Source organism: Oncorhynchus mykiss, chromosome 2, assembly GCF_057628025.1.
Source record: "Oncorhynchus mykiss isolate SJ-2025 chromosome 2, ASM5762802v1, whole genome shotgun sequence".
Classification (NCBI taxonomy): Eukaryota; Metazoa; Chordata; class Actinopteri; order Salmoniformes; family Salmonidae; genus Oncorhynchus; species Oncorhynchus mykiss.
The window spans coordinates 34357772-34374724 of NC_143023.1; the positions used below are offsets into that span (position 1 = coordinate 34357772).

General features: G+C 42.2%; 1 protein-coding gene across 7 annotated transcripts; it reads left to right on the forward strand.

Moving 5' to 3' along the window:
* The first annotated feature begins 360 nt into the window (after positions 1–360).
* LOC110488331 (uncharacterized) lies at positions 361–13845 on the forward strand. 7 transcript variants are annotated; one of them, XM_021560537.3, is made up of 11 exons: positions 361–464; positions 1593–1753; positions 1847–2850; positions 3242–3394; positions 4880–4957; positions 8759–8875; positions 9666–9815; positions 10033–10200; positions 12036–12227; positions 12477–12668; positions 12772–13845. In XM_021560537.3, the coding sequence occupies exons 1-11, from the start codon at positions 376–378 to the stop codon at positions 12874–12876; spliced, it is 2409 nt and encodes an 802-aa protein (XP_021416212.3). In that variant the 5' UTR covers positions 361–375; the 3' UTR covers positions 12877–13845. The 7 variants fall into 7 exon arrangements, with proteins under 7 accessions (XP_021416212.3, XP_090054167.1, XP_090054171.1 ...); XM_090198045.1 differs by having other exon boundaries at positions 382–464; positions 1529–1758; XM_021560547.3 differs by having other exon boundaries at positions 382–464; positions 1529–1753.
* Positions 13846–16953: the final 3108 nt, after the last annotated feature.

Consider the following 16953-nt stretch of genomic DNA (forward strand, 5'->3'; position numbering starts at 1 on the left):
ATTTCCATAGATTACATGATCTGAGCAGAAATTAAAAACCGTAGGCTAAATGTTTTTTCCGGTGGGCTATATTATGGGAATGATTGCCACCAGAATGAAATGTAATGATTAATGTTGCATAAACTTGAATTCCATTCCATTGTAGCTATTAGTTGAGGAAGGAGCTCTGGCGCGGTATATTACCAATGACAAGTGTGCCTATGAAAATAATCCAATCGACTGCTGATTTACGGCCATTCACTTCTCAAAACAGTGGTGTAATCATTAGTCCAAACAGAGATGTTCTATTGGACAAATTCAGGTGGGTCCCTCCCCGTTTCGTTCCGTTTACGAAACGTTTTGCAACAGAATTGGCGTAATGAATACACCCCAGGTATGACTAATGACGTCAGCAAGGTAGTGCACACTCACAGCTCCTTTCCGGTGTATGCAACTGCAGTGTTCTCGAGTTCCTGGTTGACATTGTAAGACACTTTTTTAAAATTATTATTGTATTTATTTTTTTACTATGTGGTCATTGGTAAAGTCATTCAAATGTAGATGGGACCCGGTTAACTTCACCGAGGAAGCCACCGGGATTAATGTTTGCGTTCAAGACTTCCCAACTTTATCGTGTTCAGAGCGCGAAACCAGATTTAATTGACCGAGAAAGATATACCATACTTATCCAAACGCTTTATGCATGCAGATGGTCTAAAAGTGGAGGCACAGAAAACAAATATGTGATTTTGGCAATCTTTAAAGGAAGGATAATTAAATTGGTGAAGTCATACTGCTTAACTTGATTCAGACGGTGAACACAGTCTAGAACTTTCGTGGTTACGGACTCCGCGTTGTCGGAATGAAATGTATTTACACACCTCCGCCTCTTAAAATAGGACTGCATAGACAGGTCATTAGTTTTGGTTATAGGTTGTGTACCGCGGGCAACAGAAAGAGACGACAGCTGCTGGTGTAAGATATTCGAAATTGTATAGGAATAGAATAGGCTGCTGTTGTCTAAAGTTCATAATCATAGGTACAAGCGAGCAGTGAAACGAATGGCGGGGAGATCGTGAAAGTTTGAGGCTTGTTTTTGTTGCTTTGACAGTTTGCGAAATGTACTGACAGCGTGGTTCAAGGTCGACGTGTAGGCGGCTGTGGGTTGCAACTGTAAACACTCACAGCTCTGTGCTAAAAGAGCCAACATGTTGAACAAAACATCCACATTATAATATTAAAGCGCACTGAGGCAAAGCAAAAATCGAGGCTCTACGCTGCAAGCTGGTGAGAGCATATAACTGAATTAGGCTAAACAGCCTAGTATAATAATGTTTAATATATAAGTGGGCCAAAAGTGAAGCCAGCTCTTGAAAACCCAATTCTGACTTGGAAAAAACTATTTTGAATGTCACTGCCAGCAAATGCAATTATACAGAATGTAATTCTAAGATTAGATATCAAACCGTTACCTACACCATGATCAAAAAGTTTAGAATACATTTAGTTAAGGCTGCAGCGAAGAGTCTTTTCTGCTTTATTCCAACAGAATATTGAAGATCATTCTGTGGACATCGGGATTTTCTAGCCCCTCCGTCTACTATGTCCTCCAGAGGCAAAGGTGAGGAGTGTCTGGTGTGTGGGGGTGACTTGCACGGCAACCAACGGCGATGGCTCTTTGGGGGTCAGAACAAGAAAAATGGTCAGCCTCAGACCCCATCAGACTCGCTGGGCAGGGGAAGTCTCTCCAAGTCTTCTCAAAGCAGCCCCTGGGGTGAGGTGTGTGTGTGTGTGTGCGCACTTCTCTGCGTGTGTGTGTGTGTGTGTGCGTGTGTCTGTTCTAATGTTTTCTTTTCCCACTTTGCAGGTAGCACCATGTCTCTTGGCTCCACGGTCTCTCTCTCGTCCCTTTCCTCACCTTCTAAAGCAATGGACCTTCTCTCTGTGCTGACACACATACTAGGCCAGTCCGTACCACGGGGCAGTGGGCGGGGGGAGTTCTTGTGTGGCAAATGTGTTTCAGTTCTAGAGCGGGTTTTCAAGTTTGACTCTGTCATTTCCAGGGTGAGGGTCTTATCTTCTGAGAGGCTTCAGAAGTTGACCCAGGAGAGGGACAAGGTCAGGCAGTGGGTACGCAGCTCTTACCGCCAGCGATGCCCTCAGGATTTCCGGATGAGGAGCAGCACTAGTGAGGAGGATGGGGAGGGAATGGGAAACCGAGAGGGTTACATTGAAATGTTGAAGGAGAACATGGCCCTGTCAGAGTATGAGTGCTGGTCTGAGAAATGGGACGCATGTCCATACTTCAGGAGAACGGGGAAACGATGCACGATGGGGAAAAATTGTGAGGGATGTGATTCTCTGAGGGTGTCCGACTCCGCCTATGAGTCAGTTTGTGGGGTTCCCCGCCGCCTACCCTTCCAACCCTTTTCCCCCTTGGCTCTATCGCGGGATAAGTCGCAGAGCATGCCTCTTCATTGGTCGAGAGTGCCGTCGCTAAGCTCTAGCCCAGCGTCATTGACTGGATCCGCTCTCTCCTTACGAGCATCCTCTCGCACTGAGTCCATCCAATCGCTGGACTCGCTGGGTTGCCGTGATCCATTTGATTTTCCAGATGATTTGTCACTCCTGGTCCTCAGAGAGTTGAAAGGTATTGAAGGAAAGCCTGTCAGTTCACCTTTGGGGAGTAAGATTCCCGTTTTGGGTAAGAGGGAAGGGCGATATTCAGGAGAGGTGGGTGAGACATCCTCCCCTGAGGTAACAAGGGTGCTGAATTTTGGAGAGCGGGAGAATGGAGGAGAGGAAGTGGATGGAGAGACAAATGACGTTCTGACTGAATTGAGGGACGAGTTTATTCCACTACACAGAGAAGTGAGTTTTTCTTATATTCTATCAAAATCCAGCATGCCAAATAATGATAGGAAGTGATTATAAGTAGGGCTAGGATTTTTTTCTGACGACAACACTTTGGATTCCCATAGCCTATAAATGGGCCCTTTCCCTGGTCAGGAAAATATCTCTGCCCTAAATGAGGATTTTCCGACTGGTTGCCTTGCCTGTGGTCTGTGGATCACTCCGTCTATCACGAAGTGTAAATATTTACTTAGTGGTCTGTAATATGCCATCTAGTATCTAATGTCTGGAGCCAGTGCAAAAGTCCAACTGAATATTCTCTTACTTATAAATACAGGAGTAGGACTTCAACAGAATTAAGTGACAACTTATGTCTTTCACAAAATGCCGTTTTATTATTTCATTTCAGAGTAATACAGGCCGAGTGCACCTTGCAGTCAGACAGTTGAGAGGACAGCTTGATCAAGCCATGACACGCATCAAGACCCTAGAAACTGAGCTTAAACACGGGACCAAAACCAAACCAGAAGCTAATGTCAGTGGACCAGAGGATTGGCTTAAGGTAAGCACTGAGCAGTTTATTGATTTGACATTGATTCCCCCTGAGTTTAGACATTTTCAGCTGGATTCCTAGACACAAATGAAGCCTACTCATGGACTAAAAAGCATTCTCAATGGAGATTCTCCAATGAAAGCATTTATATATATTTTTTATACTAGGACTAGGCTGTGTCTGGGAAACCGGTCCATAGTATTTATAGTAACTCAATTGAGAAAGAAAACAGTATAAATTGGTGAGCGGAATTGAAGGGTCATGATGATTTGGTTGCGCGCACACACACAAGTACAACTGAGGTTGACACTCCCTGTCATGGTAATTGACTGTTGACATTTTATACAAGATAAACAGGTATAGGCCTCGTCAGCTGGTGCACAGCAATATAATGGCCTGAACATAGTGTCCCTAACATGCTTCCTCTTCATGTACTTGCGTGCGCACGCACGTCTACAGAATCACTTGGATAGCAATGTCTTTAAGCCACGTTTGTGTTGACTAAGCACAAATAAAGCATTATGCAAGGAATGATGGGTGTGTTAGAGTTTGGTTTGGTTTCTGGACTGGGGGGTGGTGTCTCCTTAATGCAGGTGCACTCATATAACCACACACACACACACACACACATCTCCCTGGAATCTTCCCCAACTAGTGGAGTTTGCCCTGCAGCTCAGGATGGCTTTTCATAAAGAGATCATTAACATGCTACTCAGCTGCTGAGTGGCATCTCTTGTCCTTACCTCTTTCCAGTAGACTCAAGTTATCCAACCATGCATCTATGCATCTAGCATGTCTAGGCCTCACCCCCAGCTGTTAAGGCATCTTACCTAAACTGATTCTCATTTCATGAGATTTGCGTCTGAGATTCCGGTCTAGCTTGAGTTCCAGTTTTTGGGATATTTTAGCAAGCCCTATTAGCAAGTTCAGTCTGGGAATGGGAGCTGTAAATCCACGAAGAGCTTTGACGATTAAGAGCACCACAGAAAGCTCTACACAAGGAAATATTTGAATTTGCCTGGAATCTGGCATTAGCTCTACCCAATCCTAGAAAAATTCAAATATGTCAATCATTGGGATTATTTGTGTGCTCTGTGTGAGGTTTCACAGTATATCAAGCTTTTGTGGTGGGGAGCTTTTACACTTGGCACTTGCGGGGCAAATTTATAGGCTTATACTATATGTTCTAAATTTATTACAATAATGCAAACTGATTGCCTGCATTCTATGAAAGCATCAACTGTATTATAGTGGTATATATCACCCACAAGACACTGGCTTCAAAATGGACAGGTCTGCTGCTCTAGCCTGGTCCCAGATATGTTTGTGCTGTCTTTGCAACGCCTGTGGTCATTGTCATCAGTTTGAAAGAAAACACACACTGATCTAGTACCAGGCTAGTCTGCTCTTCTATCGCTGCAACAATGCCAACCCCGTGTTTACTTAACATCCTTCATCGAAGTCCTGTGTATGTTGTGATTATGGCTTTTTCAGTTTCCGCAGAAGGACGGGGGAAACTTGCTACTGCAGAGTTTGGGGCATTCGTTGCTCAGCAGAGATAGAGTTATCCGGGTGAGTGATTCATACTGATTCTATGAGGGGAGACAATGCAGTCATGCCTAAAACACAGGGATCCACTTCACTCACGAATGAGACAGTGGCTGAGCTAGTGGAATGTTACCATCACAACATGGACACCCCAAGCTCTTAAACTCCCAGACCTAACTTAAGATGTAGTGATTTTAGCAGATAGGAATCCATTTTCATTACAAAACCCAAACAAAACGTCTAACTCTATTGAAGTTTGTATGGGTGAGCAAACTTCCTCAGCTTAACATATACTGACTGTTAGCCAAATGGATAAATCAAATCGGTTTAATATAGAGTACCAGTCAAAAGTTTGAACACCTACTCATTCCAGGGTTTTTAGTTTGTTTTACTATTTTCTACATTGTTGAATAGTAGTGAAGACATCAAAACTATGAAGTAACACATATGGAATCATGTAGTAACCAAAACAAGTGTAGCCATCCTTTGCCTTGATAACAGCTTCATGGTGTCAGTACACTTCAGTACACTCTTGGAATCCTCTCAACCAGCTTTATGGTGTAGTCACCTGGAATGCATTTAAATTAATAGGTGTGCCTTGTTAAATTTCAAGAACTTTAAGTTTCTTCAAGTGCAGTCACAAAAACCATCAAGCGTTATGATGAAACTGGCTCTCATGAGGACCGCCACAGGAAAGGAAGACCCAGAGTTACCTCTGCTGCAGAGGATTAATTCATTAGAATTACCACCCTCAGAAATAGGAAATTAGCTGCACCTCAGATTGCAGCCCAAATGAATGCTTCAGAGTTCGAGTAAGACACATCAACATCAACTGTTCAGAGGAGACTGTGTAAATCAAGCCTTCATGGTCGAATTGCTGCAAAGAAACCAATACTAATGGACATTAATAATACGAAGACTTGCCTGGGCCAAGAAACACGGGCAATTGATATTTGACTGGTGCAAATCTGTCCTTTGGACTGATGAGTCCATATTTGAGATTTTTGGTTCCAACCGCTGTGTCTTTGTGAGCTGCAATTGTCATACTTGAGTAAAAGTATAGATACCTTAATGGAAAGTTACTCAAGTGAATGTTACCCAGTAAAATTGTACTAGAGTTAAAGCCAAAAAGTATTTGGTTTTAAATATATAGTTTAAGTCGAATTGTACATACACCTCAGCCAAATACATTTAAACTCCTTTTTTTTCTCACAATTCCTGACATTTAATCCTAGAAAAAAATCCTTGTCTTAAGCCATTTTGCAACAACTTTGGAGGTATGCTTTGGGTCATTGTCCATTTGGAAGACCCATTTGCGACCAAGCGTTAACTTTCTGACTGATGTTTTGAGATGTTGCTTGAATATATCCACATACATTTCCTCATGATGCAATCTATTTTGTGAAGTGCACCAGTCGCTCCTGCAGCAAAGCACCCCCACAACATGATGCTGCACCCCCGTGCTTCACGGTTGGGATGATATTCTACAGCTTGCAAGCCTCCCCCTTTTTCCTCCAAACAGAACGATGGTCATTATGGCCAAACAGTTCTATTTTTGTTTCATCAGACCAGAGAACCAGAGGATTCTCCAAAAAGTACCATCTTTGTCCCCATGTGCAGTTGCAAACCGTAGTCTGGCTTTTTTTATGGCTGTTTTGGAGCAGTGGCTTCTTCCTTGCTGAGCGGCCTTTCAGGTTATGTCGATATAGGACTTGTTTTACTATGGATATAGATACTTTTGTACCTGTTTCCTCCAGCTTCTTCACAAGGTCATTTGCTGTTGTTCTGGGATTGATTTGCACTTTTCGCACCAAAGTACATTCATCTCTAGGAGACAGAACGTGTCTCCTTCCTGAGCGGTATGACGGCTACATGGTTCCATGGTGTTTATACTTGCTTACTGTTGTTTGTACAGATGAACGTGGTACCTTCAGGCATTTGGAAATTGCTCCCAAGGATGAACGACTTGTGGAGGTGTACAATTTTTTTCTGAGGTCTTGGCTGATTTTTGATTTTCCCATGTCAAGCAAAGAGTCACTGAGTTTGAAGGTAGGCCTTGAAATACAGGTACACCTCCAATTGACTCAAATTATGTCAATTAGCCTATCAGAGGCTTCTAAAGCCATGACATAATTTTCTGGAACTTTCCAAGCTGTTTAAAGGCACAGTCAACTTAGTGTATGTAAACTTCTGACCCACTGGAATTGTGATACAGTGAAATAATCTCTGTAAACAATTGTTGGAAAAATTACTTGTGTCATGCACAAAGTAGATGTCCTTAACCGACTTGCCAAAACTATAGTTTGTTAACGAGAAATGTGTGGAGTGGTTGAAAAACAAATTTTAATGACTCCAACCTAAGTGTATTTAAACTTCTGACTTCAACTGTACTTAAGTTTCAAAAAGTATGTTATTGCTAAAATATACTTAAGTATCAAAAGTAAAAGTATAAATCATTTAAAATTCCTTATAGTAAGCAAATTTACAGATAGCCAGGGGCACACTCCCAACACTCAGACTTTTACAAAATATGCATTTGTGTTTGTGAGTCCACTAGACCATAGGCAGTAAGGATGGCCACATTTTATCTTGATAAATGCATGAATTCACAATTTTCCTATCCTGCTAAGCATTGAAATTTAACGAGCACTTTGGGTTGTCAGGGAAAATATATGGCGTAAAAAGTAACATTTTCTTTAGGAATGTAGTGAAGTAAAATTGTCAAGAATATAAATAAAGTACAGATACCCCAATTTCAAGTAGTACTTGAAATAATTTTTTACTTAAGTTCTTTACACCACTGTGTGTGGTTCCCACCGTGAAGCATGGAGGTGGTGGTGTGGGGGTGCTTTGCTGGTGACACTGTCTGTGATTTATTTAGAATTCAAGGCACTCTTAACCAGCATGGCTACCACAGCATTCTGCAGCAATACTCCATCCCATCTGGTTTGCGCTTAGTGGGACAATAATTTTGTTTTTCAACAGGACAATGAGCCAAAACACCTCCAGGCTGTGTAAGAGGTATTTGACCAAGAAGGAGAGTGATGGAGTGCTGCATCCACAATCACCTGACTTAAACCCAATTCAGGTGGTTAGGGATGAGTTGGCCCACAGAGTGAAGGAAAAGCAACCAACAAGTTCTCAGCATATGTACTAAACTTCAAGACTTTTGGAAAATAATTCCAGGTGGCTACCTCATGAAGCTGGTTGAGTGTGCAAAGTTGTCATCAAGGCAAAGGGTGGCTACTTTGAAGAACCTCAAATATAAAATGTATTTTGATTTGTGTAACACTTCTTTGGTTACTACATGATTCCATATGTTATTTCATAGTTTGGATGTCTTCACTATTACTCTACAATGTAGAACATGGTCAAAATAAACAAAAACCCTTGAATGAGTAGGTGTGTTCAAACGTTTTGACCGGTTCTATGTGTATTTTTGTCACATTTATTGGTCGTGTACACAGTTTAGCAGATGTTATAGCGGGTGCAATTAAATGCTTATATTACTAGCTCCTAACAATGCAGTAAAATGTCAAGCAGGTACACAAATAATCCATAAAAAATAAAATAATAACAATAATCAAGAAATCCAATTATCAACCCAAATTGATAATTTGTGGCAAACCCTTAACTATCATTGTCGCAATATTTATCATTGAGACATTTGTTTAAATGCAGTTTTTGTATTCTGGTGTAATTGATGTCATTTAAATGTGTTTTTTTTCCTTACCACATCAAGTCCTTTTCTGATGCCATCTCTGGGACAAGCCATGTGTTATTCCATGATCAGACGTTAATTTCCTGTCTTCCTGTCTGTCTCAGGAGTGCATGTGTCTGATCAGGAAGATGTGTGTTGAGGTGGGGACAGGGACTGATGTGGCTGACAGGCTAACACAGGCACTCACTGACAATCTGAAACAAACTCTCTCCGACAATAAGGTGAGGGCTAAGATCGATCCCATTTGATTATGATTTGAATAGGCTGGTTTACAATCAAATCTTTTAACTCCAAATAAACTTGTGTAGACTGTCAAAGCATGGACAATAAAATGTGTGAATATTTCCTTTTTAAATATGACATTACTTAAGTGATAATGCCAGGGAAGCCGGTGTTTGGAGGATATTGGCATGGGTGTTGTTGGGCCCGAGACTACGTTTGTTCTGTATCTAGACGCGACCCAGTCCTTCGTTCTAAATGTTCCATTGCCATACTGGCTGGCAACGTTCTTATCCCTTGCTTGCTAGCTAGCCAACTACGGCTAACTTAGTCGCGTTAAAAAGTGCAGCCAGAATAACAGCAAAGTATTTGCATTTGTTTCTGCTGTTTTCTAGTGACATTTATTTTGATACATACAAGACAATGAGCTTATGAGGTGCGATTTCGCTTGGCATAGAAAATGTGCACACTTGTCAGGAGCTAGCCAACAACACAGCAAAATGTTAGTCTAAAAGAAATCTGAGAATGTCTAGACACTTTTAATTGTGGAAATCAAGTTCATAAATTGCTTGACTGGGCTGATGACAGTGGATTGCGCAGTCAGATGGAACAGAGTAAATAGGCATTTTAACGTCATAGATTTGGTGGCAACTTGTGGAATAGACACCGGCTGGAATGCGGTTTTATCCAATCAGCATTCAGGATTAGACCCACCTGTTGTATAGTATGGGATATAGAACATTTCTGTACAAGGTTATTTTGCTGATGTCTTGTGTTCTACCACTTCATTAGCTAGCCCTGGAGGCTCTGCTCTCTGAGGTGAGTGAGAGGGAGAAGAGGATGGAGAGCGAGCTGGAGGCACTGAAGAAGGCTGGGAGAGACCGGGAGAAAGACCTCTCCACACTCAACGCTGTGCTCCAATGTAACCAGGACATCATCAATGTGAGTCTAATGTTGAAAGCACACACGTGCGATTGCTGTGCTGCCAGTGTACGGCAGCTGCTGTAGAACACACACACCCTCACGCTCTTTCACTTAGATGTCAACTTTGTGAATGAATTTGAGTTAATACATTGTGCTGGATACACTATAGTCATTCAGTCAAAGGTGTTACTAGTCGTTTCTCCCATAAGGGCCCTGTTTTTCTTCTAACCCCCAGGAACTGAGAGTGGAGCTGGTTGAGAAGGAGCGAGTGCAGCGGGAGGTGCAGAAGGAGAGGGAAGTGTGGAGACAGCGGGACCAGGCCCTCACAGCAGTCCTACAGGAGAAAGAGTCACTTCTCCTCTGCCTGAAGGAGGCACTAGAGAGCTCTCAGAAAGACATGCAGGTGAGGGGGATCACCTCAACCTACAGTGTCTCTATAGGTTGAATTAAATTAGGTGTGCTGTGGGACTCCTACTCTGAGACGCTTTGCGAATACAGACCCAGATGTCTTGAAAGATGGTGTTTTGATTGATTTGATTATCTATTCGTTTGACCATTCCTGATCTAAATAGAATTGATTCCAGATATATATCTTTTTAGTGTGCCCACAATTGTTTGTGTCAGGTTCAGTAACCAGTGCTGCATGCACTGATCTCTGTTATTCAAGTTAAAGGTGCTACATGTCCATTCTCACCCATGTGGAAGCAAGGTGAATTACGACAACTCTTTTTATTTTATTTTTTAAAACAACTCTTTTCCACTCCCACGCCTCCCATTTCCCTGCAATACGGTGGAGAGGTTAGTGCTATCCGACATCCAAGGATCCCGGGTAGCATGGACCATGATGGGGGCTATTTTACGTTCAGTTTCGTCCACCAACTTCAAGCAGTCAGAGATATTTCACTGCGATTTAGATGGTACAATGATTCCCTACACTATTCAGTGCATGTTTTCTCACATAAACTGAAATAGTTTTAAGGGTGTAGATTTTATGCAACTAGGAAATGACAGGGCGATTTCTACGTTTGCCGTTGTTCCTTGTGCTTGAGTAGGAGATGACCACGCCTTTTATTGATACCGATGTTAGAGAGGAGGGGTGCAGTTTCTAGAGCTGGGCAATATGGATAAAAATCCATATCACGATATGTTAAAAAATTGTTTTTATAAAATGTGATAAATCGGCAATAAATATTTTTGGGGAGTAGGTACTAGAGCTGGGCAATATGGACAAAGTCACATTGAGATGAATAACTATTTAGCTTGATAACAATAAATATATTACAATGCAATGTTCCCTCTAAGCTGCGCGTGTGTGCAGCCACACAGAGACACAAGAGATTGAACTTCACCGAGTTCTCCCCTTTTAGTTTGCACTATATAGATCAACGCTATTTTTCTGTGATCGAATCAACATTATATCAGCCCCTTTTCAATGCAATGTTGACATTAGCAAACTGCTCGCCAACACGTCGCCAAACAGGTGCTGTGCGGTTGTGAGGCCAGTTGGACGTACTGCAAAATTCCCTAAAACGATAGAGGCGGCTTATGGTAGAGAAATTAATATTAAATTCTCTGGCAACAGTTCTGGTGTAGTCAGCATGTCAATTGCACACTCCCTCAACTTGAGACATCTGTGGCATTGTGTTGTGACAACTGCACATTTTAGTGTGGCCTTTAATTGGAGACAATTAAAGGCCACATTTTTGTTTATTGTACAACAAGATCACAGTTTTACCAATTTTGACATCAGATTCTGACGTTTATCCACATTTCTCCAAATGTCAAAGTTGCTCCAAATGTGAAATTTCTGTATTGTTCCATTTGTCCTTGCACAATGTGGGGAGAGGGAGTGAGCGGCTCACTCACACAGCAGCAGACTGCGAAACAGGGACAGGCAGATACTTTTAAAGTGGGAATCAACATAATATATAGGCTATTACTGTTAACCAAATAATAGTTTTAGAACAATCTACAGGAATGTTGTATAGCAAAATCATAGAGAATTAGCGATGTACGCTTTTGTTGTCAAATAGAAGGTCTGCATTTTAGAATGCGATTTTTGTATTGGCCCAAAATATTTTTGGGGTGAAAAAATATTGTGAAACACTATCATTCCACTACTACTGCAGCTATTATATGGACTTTTTTTGAAATTACAATGCAAAAATTCTACATGTAGCTCTTTTGACGGGCTTCAGGGAGACTTACTTCCTCATAACTTGTTTTCTTTCCCCCCAGGCACTGTCTGACTCTGTGATTAGCCAAGGGGTGTCAGGAGGCGGGGCTGAGGGGGCTCTGGCCTCTCAGTTGAAGGAGAAGGAGAGCCTAGTGATAGCCTGGTTACAGGACAGAGAGGAGCACAGCGCCGCCATGTGCCGGGAGTTCTCCAAGCTCACCACCGCCCTGCAGGACTATCAGGGTATAGTGCAGGTGAGTACAAACGAGGATGGGAGAGTGGATGCTTTCACCAATCCCTGTCTTTCATATCAGTGAAGGGGAAGCCATGTAAGACTAGTAAGAGGCTCCCTCTATATACTGAGATGTGCTGTGTCTTCCATTGTCTTTTACACAATTCAGGTCATCTTCAGTGAGGTATCTAAAATACCAAGCCTATAATATAGTTTGTTCATTTGAACCTATACCTTTCCTCTCTTCCCATCTTTTCCCTGCCTTCTCAAGGAGCAACAGCAGAATCATAGTCAGACGGTGTCTTCGCTGTCAAAGCAACTCAACGACACACTCAATGACCTGAGGGAGAGCGGGAAGGAGAACAAGGAGGCACAGCGAGCCTGGCGGAGTGAAATGGATGACAAAGAGAGGGAGGAGAGGAAATTGAGGGAGAGCCTGGAGAAGAGAGACAAACTCATTGAGGTATGTCTATACATGAGCGAGGTATGCCCATACATGACTTTAGAAAAGCACTAAAGGACCAAAATTAACTGACAATTTTGATTTGTAAACTTGTTTTATTTAGCAAGTTCTCCTGGATTCCGAAGAACGGGATCATCTACTCAAAGAACTTCAACAGAACCTGCTGAACAAATTTGAACCCATGATTGCTGTCAAACACACATTATGAAAGAGACAAACAAGATAGTGAAAGAGCAAAAAACATAGAACCACGAAGGTACAATGCACATTTTATATAGATGAGTTGCATGAACCAACATTTTCTCCAAAGGTAGTTTACTACTAATCACAATTGTATGTAGGCCCATTGAAAAGGTTGTGTTTTGCACATTTGCACTAGTTGCATCTTGCCTTGGCAGGCAAACCTTGGTTTTTCTGTTTAAAACAATTTATGGCTTTTACAAAACTCTTGACTGGATATTTGTCAATAGTGATGTTATTATTACTCCGTTTTGGCATCATTCATATTTGTATATTCATATTGATGAAGTATGCTAGTAGTTAATGTCTGACATGGACCAAAGTATATTTTGAAATATTTTGCTTAAATGCTAGTACTCTGTCAATGAAATGTATCAATACAGACAGTTCAAATAATTTCATTTCCCGAGAGTTCTATTTATGCTTATTCAAAATACACTTTGGTCCATGTCAGACATTGATTAACTAGTAGAATGGGACATGGGGAAATGTATGATGAGTTTTGTTAATGTCCTTCAGGGCATAGTGTAGTGCAGCCTTCTTGATACGTGCTATCAGAAGGGGGATTATTATTGTGTTGAATCTGGACAGTTTGATGTCGCAGTTTCCCAAGAGCTTTCTTTATTGGTGTCATACTGTAAGTTCTGTGATTGTATTTTTTTCCCCCTGTGTCTTTTTGTCGGAATGGGCTATTTCTGTTCACACTGCCAATTTCTTTACAAATTAGCTACATCATTCTGCTTGGTATTGTGATTGTCATAAAGGGGTTTACATTTTTTAGCCCAAAATATTTTGGTACTTTTTGGCAGGTTTAATTTTACTACAGAATGGTTTGATACATTTATTTTGGGAAAAGGTTTAATTTTATGTCTGCCATGTTTTAATTTTTTTTAAGTCTTTGTGAGATTGAGAAATACAACTCTCTACATGATCGAAATGATTGAATCTAGTCTGTTTTCATTGCATGTACTTTGCTGCTTATGTCATGGATGATCAAAGGGACTTTCATGACCCGCGGATGTCTCTTTTGCTCTGTACTTCACACTTGGAATATGATCCCCAGTAAACGGTCATGGCTAGAAGGTATCCAGCATTTGTCAGAAAGTACTTTTTGTAGGCGGTTTAGGAGAACTTACGCAGCAGGTTAGGAGAATTAACGTGGCAGTTAGTGTTAGCAATAAATATTTTGGGGGGCGTAAGTTTGACAAAAGCTGGATCCCATCTCAACATGACCTCAGTCAACCCCACAACTGACTGAACTCTTGTCCAATCACAAGCAGGACCATGGTTTCTGGTTACCTGGGAACTGTTTGAGATAATATTTCAACACTAGTTTATTTGACCCTCGGAGGTTGAGGTGAACTTGTTGTAATTTAGTAACCTAATCTAAAGAGACCTGGTAATTAATAAATACAAAAGAAACGTCCCTTTTTCAGGACCCTGTCTTTCAAAGATAATTCGTTAAAATCCAAATAACTTCACAGATCTTGACTGTAAACGGTTTAAACACTTTTTCCCATGCTTGATCAATGAACTATAAACAATTAATGAACATGCACCCGTGGAACGGTCGTTAAGACACTAACAGCTTACAGACGGTAGGCAATTAAGGTCACAGTTATGAAAAATTAAGACACTAAAGAGGCCTTTCTATTGACTCTGAAAACCACAAAGAAAGATGCCCAGGGTCCCTGCTCATCTGCGTGAACGTGCCTTAGGCATGCTCCAAGGGAGGCATGAGGAATGCAGATGTGGCCAGGGCAATACATTGCAATGTCTGTACTGAGACGCCTAAGACAGCGCTACAGGACGGACAGCTGATCGTCCTCACAGTGGCAGACCATGTGTAACAACACCTGCACAGGATCGGTACATCCAAACATCACACCTGCGGGACAGGTAAAGGATGGCAACAATAACTGCCAGAGTTACACCAGGAACGCACAACCCCTTCATCAGTGCTCAGACTGTCTGCAAAAGGCTGGGAGAGGCTGGACTGAGGGCTTGTAGGCCTATTGTAAAAGCAGGTCCTCACCAGACATCACCGGCAACAACGTCGCCTATGGGCACAAACCCACCGTCGCTGGACCAGACAGGACTGGCAAAAAGTGTTCTTCACTGACGAGTCGCGGTTGTCTCACCAGGGGTGATGTTCGGATTTGCGTTTATCGTCAAAGGAATGAGTGTTACAACCAGGCCTGTACTCTGGAGCGGGATCGATTTGGAGGTGGATGGTCCGTCATGGTCTGGGGCGGTGTGTCACAGCATCATCGGACTGAGCTTGTTGTCATTGCAGGCAATCTCAACGCTGTGCGTTACAGGGAAGACATCCTCCTCCCTCATGTGGTACCCTTCCTGCAGGCTCATCCTGACATGACCCTCCAGCATGACAATGCCACCAGCCATACTGCTCGTTCTGTGCATAATTTCCTGCAAGACAGGAATGTTAGTGCTCTGCCATGGCCAGCGAAGAGCACGGATCTCAATCCCATTGAGCACGTCTGGGACCTGTTGGATCGGAGGGTGAGGGCTAGGGCCATTCCCCCCAGAAATGTCCGGGAACTCGCAGGTGCCTTGGTGGAAGAGTGGGGTAACATCTCACAGCAAGAACTGGCAAATATGGTGCAGTCCATGAGGAGGAGATGCACTGCAGTGCTTAATGCAGCTGGTGGCCACACCAGATACTGACTGTTACTTTTGATTTTGACCCCCCCCCCCCCCTTTGTTCAGGGACACATTATTCCAATTCTGTCAGTCACATGTCTGTGGAACTTGTTCAGTTTGTCTCAGTTGTTGAATCTTATGTTTATACAAATATTTACACATGTTAAGTTTGATGAAAATAAACGCAGTTGACCGTGAGATATAGATATACATTACCAGTCAAAAGTTGACATACCTACAATGTTTTTTCTTTATTTTTACTATTTCTACATTGTTGAATAATCATGTAGTAACCAAAAAAGTGAAACAAATCAAGATTCTTCAAAGTAGCCACCCTTTGCCTTGATGACATGTTTGCACACGCTTGGCATTCTCTCAAACAGCTCCATGAGGAAGTCACCTGGAATGCCTTTCAATTAACAGGTGTGCCCTGTTAAAATATCATTTGTGGGATTTCTTACCTTCTTAATGCATTTGAGCCAATCAGGTGTGTTGTGACAACATAGGGGTGGTATACAGAAGATAGCCCTATTTGGCAAAAGACCAAGTCCATATTATGAGAAACTACAGTCCATCATTACTTTAAGACATGAAGGTCAGTCATTGTGGAACATTTCAAGAACTTTTAAAGTTTCTTCAAGTACAGTCGCAAAAACCATCAAGTGGTATGATGAAACTGGCTCTTATGAAGACCCAGAGTTACCTCTGCTGCAGAGGATACGTTCATTAGAGTTACCAGCCTCATAAATGCAGCCTAAATGAATGCTTCACAGAGTTCAAGTAACAGACATCTCAACATCAAATGTTCAGAGGAGACTACTTGAAATCAGGCCTTCATGGTCGAATTGCTACAAAGAAACCACTACTAAAGGACACCAATAACTTGCTTGGTCCAAGAAACGAGCAATGGACATTAGACTGGTGGAAATATGTCCTTTGGTCTGATGAGTCCAAATGGGAGATTTTTTGGTTCCAACCACCGTGTCTTTGTGAGATGCAGAGAAGGTGAACGGATGATCTCCACATGTGTGTGGTTCCCACCATGAAGCATGGTGGTGTAATGGTGTGGGGGTGCTTTGCTGGTGACACTGACAGTGATTTATTTGGAATTCAAGGAACATTTTACCAGCATGGCTACCACAGCATTCTGCAGTGATACGCCATCACATCTGGTTCACGTTTAGTGGGACTATCATTTGTTTTTCAACAGGACAATGACCAAACACACCTTCGGGCTGTGAAAGGGCTATTTGACCAAGGAGAGTGATGGAGTGTTGCATCAGATGATCTGGCCTCCACAATCACCGGACCTCAACCCAATTGAGATGGTTAGGGATGAGTTGGACCGCAGAGTGAAGGAAAAGCAGTGGGAACTCCTTCA

What these genes read in the sequence shown, in the direction of transcription:
- LOC110488331 (XM_021560537.3), top strand. Translation starts at nt 376, where the DNA reads ATGACTAATGACGTCAGCAAGGTAGTGCACACTCACAGCTCCTTTCCG. An exon ending in GCAGAGATAGAGTTATCCGG is followed by an intron (nt 4,958 to 8,758) that starts GTGAGTGATTCA and finishes TGTCTGTCTCAG; the next exon opens with GAGTGCATGTGTCTGATCAG. An exon ending in GCTCTCAGAAAGACATGCAG is followed by an intron (nt 10,201 to 12,035) that starts GTGAGGGGGATC and finishes CTTTCCCCCCAG; the next exon opens with GCACTGTCTGACTCTGTGAT.